This window comes from Solanum tuberosum, unplaced genomic scaffold (genome assembly GCF_000226075.1).
Source record: "Solanum tuberosum cultivar DM 1-3 516 R44 unplaced genomic scaffold, SolTub_3.0 scf00201, whole genome shotgun sequence".
Classification (NCBI taxonomy): domain Eukaryota; kingdom Viridiplantae; phylum Streptophyta; class Magnoliopsida; order Solanales; family Solanaceae; genus Solanum; species Solanum tuberosum.
Genome location: NW_006239126.1, coordinates 380,194 through 390,105, shown reverse-complemented (window position 1 = coordinate 390,105; position 9,912 = coordinate 380,194). Strand labels below are relative to the sequence as shown.

Sequence of the window (9,912 nt, the reverse complement as noted above, 5' to 3'; positions counted from 1 at the left end):
AAATTAAATAAATATAAATATCTGTTTTGTCATAAAAAATTATTTTCAAGTTTTTGGGGAAAATTTTCAATTTTATTTTTATTCACAAAAAAAATCAAAAGTATAATGCATGTTCAAATACGATTTCAAGTTTCAATCTCAAATTTACAATCAAACGAGAGTTTAATCATTAGTTTCTTGTTATTACTCTCTTACCCAAATCAGGGCGTGTTTGGATCTACTTATTATTTAAATCAAAATGGCTTTTAAGCAATTTTACAGTGTTTGAATAAAATAAGAAATTTAAACACTTATTTTAAATTTAAAAAAATAAGTCAAAGGTTATAAATTAGAATTTGTGATTTATTACTGTAATCTCATCCAAGTAGGCTCTTATGTACCATATTTTTAGTATGTCTTAAAAATGTCATTCTTTTACAATTCATAATTCTTGCATTTAATTGGTATTCGGATCAACAAAGATTTTTACTGTACATTACTAAGGCTAAAATTTATTTGTTAGTTCAATCGGTTATTAAGAATGAGATCATTGACAACGTAATTAATCTATAAGTTTGTTAGTCCTTGATATGTGAGTGTAAAGGAAATAATAAGATAAATAATCAAATTTAAGTAATTGAGAAAATGAGAAAGAGGAAGAAAATATTTAATATATTTTCGGTCGGTGAACGGAAAATATAATTGATAAAATAATAACCTAAACAATTCAATAGAGAATAAATCGATAATAACAATAACGTGAACAGTTTCAATAGAGAACAAATCGACAATAACGAAAACTGAACAGTTTCAATAAAGAACAAATCAATAATAACAATAACTTGAATAGTTTCAGTAGAGAACAAATCGATAATAACAAAATCTTGAACAATTTCAGTAGAGAAAAAATCTTTAATAACAAAATCTTAAACAGTTTTAGCAGAGAACAAATATAACAATGTGTGTATTCATATGTTCAGATGATGACAATAGCGAGAAAGTGATGAAATTATACAACTAGAGAATAAATCGGTAATAACAATAACTTGAATAGTTTCAGTAGAGAACAAATTGATAATAATAATAATAATAATTTGAACAGTTTCAGTGGAGAATAAATCGATAACAACAATAATTTGAACAGATTCAGAAGAAAAAAATAGACAATAACAATAACTTGAACAATTTCTGTAGAGAACAAATCAATAATAACAATAATTTGCACAATTTGAATAGATAATAAATCGAAATTAACAGTAATTTGAACAGTTTCAATAGAAAACAAATGTGACAACGTGTATATTCATGTGTTTTGGATGAGAGAGTGGGAAAATTTATACAGCTAGTGGTAATTGTGTGTGTGATTCTCGTTTTAGGCGTTACATAATTGAGATCGTGAACATTAAATGTTGCTAAATGAATTTCGAATATCTCGAAATTTGACCGTTTCTGTTGGAGTACGTATATTATTAATTGTGAGTTATATGTTGTTAATCATGTGTTTATATATAGTACTAGTTCTCGAACACGTGCGATGCACGTGTATATATCTTATACTAATTAGTATTAATATTTTAAAATGATATAAATAATAGTGAAGTATGTGTGTCAATAATAACAAAATCTTAAACAGATTTAGTAGAGAACAAATATAACAATGTATTGTATATTCATGTGTTCAAATGATGAAAATAGTGAGAAAGTGAGGAAATGTATACAACCACAGAACAAATTAGTAATAACAATAACTTGAATAGTTTCAATAGAAAACTAATTGATAATACTAATAATTTGAACAGTTTCAGTAGAGAATAAATCGATCTTGAACAATTTCAGTAAAAAAAAACAAATAGACAATAACAATAACAATAACTTGAACAATTTCAGTAGACAACAAATCAATAATAACAATAATTTGAATAGTTTTAGTAGAAAATAAATCAATAATAACAATAATTTGAACAGTTCCAGTAGAGAACAAATGTTATAACGTGTGTATTCATGTGTTTCGAATGACGACAATAGTGAGAAAGTGAGAAAATTTATATAACTAGTGATCATTATATTTGTGATTCTCATTTAGCCATTACATAATTGAGATCATGAACATAAAATGTGACTAAATGAATTTTGAATACCTCAAAATTTGGTCGTTTATGTTGGAACACGTGTACTATTAAAATTGTGGGTTATATAATACTATTAATCATGTGTATGTATAGTACTAGTTCTCGAACATGTGTTGCACATGTTTCTTATATTAATTAGTATTAATATTTTGAAATGATATAAATAATATTGAAGTATATATGTCAATAATTACAAATTCTTAAACAGTTTCAGTAGAGAACAAATAAAACAATGTGTGTATTCTTATGTTTAGATGATGACAATAGTGAGAAAGTGAGGAAATTTATATAACGAGAGAACAAATTAGTATTAACAATAACTTGAATAGTTTCAATAAAGAACAAATTGATAATAATAATAATTTGAACAATTTTAGTAGAGAATAAATCAATAATAACAATAACTTGAACATTTTCAATAAAAAAATAGATAATAACAATAACTTGACAATTTAAGTAGAGAACAAATCAATAATAACAATAACTTGTACAATTTTAGTAGAGAATAAATTGATATTAACAATAATTTAAATAGTTTCAGAAGAGAACAAATATGATAACGTGTGTATTCATGTGTTTCGAATGACGACAATAGTGAGAAAGTGAGAAAATTTATATAATTAGTGATCATTATTTTTGTGATTCTCGTTTTAGCCGTTACATTATTGAGATCGTGAACATTAAATGTGACCAAATGAATTTCGAATATCTCAAAATTTGGTCATTTGTGTTGGAATACATGTAATATTAATTGAGGGTTATATACTATTAATTTAATATGGGTTTATATATAGTACTAATTGTCGAACACGTGTGTTGCATACGTATCTCATACTAATTAGTATTAATATTTAAAATGATATAAATAATATTGAAGTATGTGTGTGATGTAAATCGTAGGAGAAAAATACAAGTGCAAATTGATGAATGATTGCTACAATTTTTTTCACCAATTCTTTCTTACGTGATACTTGAAATTTCGTTGAACTTCGAATTTATTCAACTGTTGCAAATCACACTTTGAGACTTTTTAAGAAGAAGAATAGTAGAAAACTTTAAAAATTTGTAGTTTAAAAATGAGAGGAAACTCTTCTATTTGTAGCTAACAAATGGTAGTGTATATGAATAGGTGATAATTGTGCCTTGCTACCCTAATTTACACGACGTTTAACCTACAATTTAAATGTTACCCTTTTGGTTACAAACTTATTTTTGTTGCCCTTTTGAATTTTTTACCTAATTTTTTTACCTTTTGACTTCGGATTCTTTCACAGTTCATGAGTGATTCTTTTCTCTATCCCAAAGTTCTTATTTTAGAGCATTGATATGTATGGTCAGTCTTGAAGAAAAAAAACAATTTATTTATTGTTTTTTAAAGGGTGTGTCAAGTTAAATATAAACAAGTAAGTATAAATGGAGGATATTTAATTTTACGATCTTAGCTATGCTTAAGAAATTGCTAATTTTTTTATTTAAAAAAAAAAAGCTTTTTTTAAACTGACTAAGAAAGAAACTTAGGGAGTACGAAAGAACATGGCAGGCATATGAAGTTGAGGAATAAATATTCTTTTTTTTTACCTTTTCTATTTTAGGTGATGGGCCACGGTGAACTAAAAATTAATTTGCACTTTTGCTCTTTGAAAAAAAAAAAAAGTTAATGGATAAAAATACATATAATTCTTTTTTTAATTTCATATCTAAACTATTAAGTGTGTGTGAGATTTTAATCTGAATTATCATTAACTATTTATTAAAAACATACCTCAACTATCAGTTGTTCACTTTTTCTATTTGAAAGATTGACGGTTAAATGTGATTTTGATAAATAATCGATAATAGTTCATGTACGAAACTCAAACATGTTAGTTCAAACATAAAAATCAAAATATTTTAGATATATTTCTCACTGTTGACTCGAAAGAAACAAAATGAAAGAAAGCAAATGTATCGAAGACATAAATATCACTTTCTTCATTATTATTTTTGGCAAAAAGAAGTATTAATATGCTTACCAAGATTAAAATTCTTTTTGGACCATACAATTAATGCTTAACAACTAACATAAGAGCACACAATCTCTAGACTCTAGAAATATCGATTGTTTGTTGAACTCTATAAATTGCGTAAGAATATGATATTTCAAATTTGGGGATAAAAAATATTTTTAGAAAACATTTTTTGGTGTAAAAAATACAAAAACATTTTATCTTTAATTAGATATTAATGCCATAAAATGGCAAATGGTCCCCCACCCTCCCGTGGACCATGCGGATTCCATAAGCAAATCAAATTAAAATTATATTTATATTGATTATGCATAAAATACGACAAGAAAGAACCTAAGATAAAAAAGATTAAGAGTCTGTTTAGTTAGCTAATTAAAACTAGTTAATAGGCATCAAATGTTGAAAAACACTTTTTAAATGTTTGAAATTGATTTTATGATTAAAAATCATTACGTTTTGGATAAAAGTACCAAAATTGATAGTAGTAAGCAATTGAAATATATTAGGTAAAAAAGAATGTTGATAAACACCTTTTATGTTAAATGATTTAAATGTTATTAACGTTATTTTCAAGAATATATAAATTTTGAAAGTATTTTTACATGAAGAATTGCAAATTGTGGAAATAGAAGAGGGGATTGGAGATTTTGTTGGGGGCAAAAAGTATTTTAGAGATTACAAAATATATTTAAGGATAGAATAGTATAATATGCCATCAACTGATAATGTTTATAAACTGAAAAATCATATGAGTGAGACCAATTTATGATTTTAGCTTAAAAAATCTTTTGTTGTATACCAACAGACGCGAACAAATCAAAAAGTATTTATAAACTAGTTTGGCCAATGTATAAATTTATCCAAACACTCTCTAAAGAAGCAATTTTTAAGTTCAAATTTGAACAATAAGATTTTCAACCTCATAAATATTAGTGATATCTCTTGATTGATATTCCATATCTTAGTATCTCATTAGTGATTTAGTTTCTATTATAATTAGGTGAAGATCACAATCCTTTAGTAGTTGATTCTTTCCTTATTTGTAGTTTGCTCTCTTGTATAAATACACATACATATTAATAAAATAAATACTTCTTCTCTCCAGCAGTAAAGTTTATATGGTATCAAGAGCCTAAAAGCTTAACAACATTTATTTTTTTCCCTTGAGAATTTGTGTCTTTTCCGCTGCCACTAACAATGGTTTCAACCACTGCCTCCACTGAGAACACCCCAGCTACATCTTCTCCTGTATCTGTACCAAATTCTCCCACAATTCTCACCATGAATAGCAATGAGCAGTTGATCAATATCAATGTTGTTGCTCAGGCACCTCTAAAGCTCGACAATACAAACTACCAATCCTGGAGATACCAGTGGGAAACCATCCTCACTGCATATGATTTTCTCCATTTTATTGAACAACCACCAAGTTCAACAGCCACTCCTTTTCATCAGCGACAAGACCATCTCATTCGGAGTGCCATTGTTGCCTCTTTATCTTCTGATATTGTTCCCTTTGTCATTGATGCCAAATCTTCCTATAATATTGTTCCCTTTGTCATTTATGCCAAATCCTCCTATGCTCTCTGGCAAAATCTGACGGGAACCTATGCGAAGCCATCGCGTGCTCGTATCATGAGTCTTAGAGAGTCTCTAAGCAACTTGAAAAAGGGTAATCTCTCTATTACTTCATATCTGCAGAAAATCAAACAAATCTGCAGCACTTTAGCTTGTGCTGGCATTCAGATTTCAATGGATGAGCTCTTCCTTCATGCTCTTCATGGACTTCCAGCCGAATATGACACTATCACTGCAGCTCTACGTGCTCGAGAAACTCCAGTGACATTTGAAGAACTTCATGAGAAGCTTCTTGATTTTGAGCAGAATCTCATTCGCTCATCTTCCTCTACCACAGTTCCAATCACAGCAAATTTTGCTGCTAAACCATTGCTTCACAACAACCGCTCTCGGCCCAATCATGCTTCACGTCCTGGAAACAACTTGAATCCTACGGATAGACCTGCTTCCAACAATTTTGGTGCTCAACTTGCTGGTCAAAACACCAACAGAAACCGTCCTCGTGTTACTTGCCAACTTTGTGACAAGCCTGGTCATCACGTGAAGCAATGCCGAAAATTATTAGCGATTCTCTCTCTAAATCAATGGATCTGGATCCGATGGACATACAAGAAATAATGCTCCGTCTCAATCACAACAGTCACATGCTAACTATGCAACTCACAACACTAGCAATGATGGAAATTGGCTTGTTGATTCTGGTGCCTCGCATCACGTCACACAAGATCTCCACAATCTGTCCCTTCACTCAGATTATGATGGCACTGAAGACATTATGCTCGGTGATGGTAAATAACACAAAATCACCCATACAGGATTTGCTTCTTTACCTTCATTTTCTCGGCCTTTAACTTTATCCAATGTTTTATGTGTGACTAAGATGAAAAAGAACCTTATTTTTGTTCATCAACTTTGTAATGATAATTCTGTCTCTGTCACGTTCTCACCTTATTCGTTTGTTGTGAAGGACTTTTGCACGGGGGCGCCTCTACTAGCAGGGAAACCTAAAAACGGTGTTTATTCATGGCCTTCATCTCTTCGATCGCCAACCTCTCCTCAAGCCCTCACCACCACCACAACCGCAAGTGCTTCCAATTGGCATCGACGTCTCGGTCACCCGTCCTCTCCCACTCTTCGTCAAGGTTTCAAGCTTTTAGCTATTTCATCTTCTTTAGAAAAATCCTTCTTTTGCAGTTCGTGTAAATGCAGTAAAATGCATAAGTTTCCTTTCTACAACTCTACAATAAAGAGCAATGCTCCTTTGGAATACATTTTTTCGGATGTTTGGGGTCCTTCACCAGAAATTTCAATAGATGGTTTTCAATATTATTTAATATTTGTTGATCATTACACGAAATACATCTGGTTCTTTCCCATAAAACGAAAATCTGATGTATCCATTATATTTCCCAAATTTAAGAAAGTTGTAGAAAAGCTTTTTCAAAAGCCCATCATCTCATTCTATTCTGACAATGGTGGCGAATTTATCCACCTTCGATCCTTCTTTGAAGACAATGGGATTTCTCACCTTCTCACTCCTCCACATACCCCTGAACATAATGCAACCGCTGAACGTCGTCATCGCCATATTGTTGAAACAGGTATCACCCTATTACACAATGCGAGTCTCCCTTTAAAATTTTGGTCATATGCCTTTACTACCGCAGCCTACTTGATCAATCGTTTACCTACCAAAATTTTAGAGAACCAGTCTCCCTATTTTCGACTGTATGGCAAACTACCAAACTATTCCAAGCTTCGGGTCTTTGGTTGTTTGTGTTATCCCTGGTTAAGGCCTTATAACCAAAATAAATTGCAACCTCGTTCCAGCCCATGTATTTTTCTTGGATACTCACAAAATCAAAGTGCTTATCTTTGTCTTGATCCTGTGAAGTCTAGGTTATATGTATCCAGACACGTGGACTTTGTGGAGCATCATTTTCCATACTCATCTATGGAAATTAAGGCCAATCGTCCTGAGTCTAACACTGTTGATATATGGGTTCCCTCTCATCACATTATTCCTTTTACATCAAGCCCATCTAGTAACTCTTCTCATGCTATATCTTCAACATCGGATTCAGGAAGTATCTCTCATGAGGTTGCCACCAGCAATCGGTCTTCATCAGATGAGCCTGAGAACTCCATCACATCTTTCCCAGGTATGTCTTCTTCCACATCATCTTCTACCTCTGCTTCCTCATCCTCATTATCAGTGCCAACCCATTCCACTTCATCCGTTCCTTCTTCTGCCCCTATACCAAATCACTCCATGGTTACCCGTTCTAAAAACAATATTAGTAAGCCAATTCAAAGACTTTGTCTCAATGCTACTTTATCTTCTAAAGCTGAATCATCCCCTGCTGCACAACCTTCTAAATTGCAAGCCACCTCCTCAAATTCCCATTGTAAATCCAAGCCTACCAGATCCTTGGTTTCTTTCAATTCAATACTCAAACCTATTGAGCCTAGGAGTGTTAGCCAAGCATTAAAAGATCCTAAATGGCGTGCTGCCATGAATGAAGAGTTATCAGCTCTTAAGAGTCAAGGCACATGGTCTCTTGTACCTGCAAATCATCAAGCTAAACCCGTAGGGTCTAAGTGGGTTTTTCGAGTTAAATACAACTCAGATGGAAGTATTAGCCGCTATAAAGCTCGACTTGTTGCTAAAGGTTTCTTGCAGCGTCCAGGTGTTGATTATGGTGAAACATATTCTCCAGTAGCAAAGCATACCACAGTGCGTGTTATTCTCTCATTGGCTGCCACATTTGACTGGCCACTTCGCCAATTAGATGTTAACAACGCCTTCTTGCACGGTACTCTAACCGAAGAAGTTTATATGTCTCAACCTCCTGGGTTTGTGAATGAGACATATCCCACTCATGTTTGTCGGCTTCACAAAGCAATTTATGGGCTTAAACAAGCTCCACGAGCATGGTATGAGGAACTCAAATCCTATCTTATTTCATATGGATTTTGCCACTCTCAGTCAGATCACTGCTTGTTTATATATGCTAAATCTGGAGTTATGCTCTATCTCATTGTCTATGTTGATGATCTAATTATCACGGGTAATCGTCAAAGTTCGGTGGAAGATTTTATTAGGTGTCTTGCTAATCGTTTTTCTATTAAAGATCTTGGTGATTTGAATTTCTTCTTGGGTGTTCAAGTTATTCGCTCACCTTCTGGATTTTTCTTAAGCCAGCAGAAGTATATCTATGAGATCTTAGACCGAGCAAACATGGTTGAAGCTAATCCGATGCGCACACCAATGGCAAGTGGATCTTGTCCCATGAGTAGTGATGGCTTTTTACTTGAGGATCCTAAAGAATATCAGAGTATAGTTGGAAGTTTACAATATCTTCATCTTACCAGACCGGATGTTGCCTTCGTTGTAAGCAAATTGTCTCAGTTTACAAGTGCTCCAACAACTATACATTGGGCTATGGTCAAACGAGTTCTTCGTTATCTTGCTGGCACATCTGCTAATGGTCTGTTTCTTCGCAAAGGCAAGTCACTAAATCTGCACGCCTTCTCTGACTCAGACTGGGCAGGTAATCGTGATGATCGCTCTTCTACTACAGCATACATTGTGTTTTTAGGCTCCAATCCGATCTCATGGAGCTCTAAGAAGCAAAGAGCTGTTGCTCGTTCGTCCACAGAAGCTGAATATCGTGCTATTGCTTCAGCATCAGCTGAAATTTGTTGGGTCCGTAATTTGCTTCAGGAGTTATCTATTTCTCTCAAGGAACCGCCCGTTATCTATTGTGATAATCTTGGCGCAACCTATGTGTGTGCTAAACCAGTTTTTCACTCCAAAATGAAGCACATCGAGATTGATTGTCATTTTGTTCGAAATCTCTGCCAACAAGGCTTGCTGCGTGTTTCTCATGTTTCATCCCAAGATCAGCTGGTTGATCTTCTTACCAAGCCGCTTCCAAAAGCTCCATTCGAAGCACTAAGATCCAAGATTGGTATATCAGACCGATCTACCATCTTGCGGGGGCATATTAGTGATATCTCTTGATTGATATTCCATATCTTAGTATCTCATTAGTGATTTAGTTTCTATTATAATTAGGTGAAGATCACAATCCTTTAGTAGTTGATTCTTTCCTTATTTGTAGTTTGCTCTCTTGTATAAATACACATACATATTAATAAAATAAATACTTCTTCTCTCCAACAGTAAAGTTTATAATAAATTCATTTGTAATCTC

General features: G+C 32.6%; 1 protein-coding gene across 1 annotated transcript; it reads left to right on the top strand.

Moving 5' to 3' along the window:
• The first annotated feature begins 5,311 nt into the window (after window positions 1-5,311).
• LOC107062130 (uncharacterized) lies at window positions 5,312-6,310 on the top strand. The gene has a single exon (XM_015312407.1). The coding sequence runs from the start codon at window positions 5,312-5,314 to the stop codon at window positions 6,308-6,310; it is 999 nt and encodes a 332-aa protein (XP_015167893.1).
• Window positions 6,311-9,912: the final 3,602 nt, after the last annotated feature.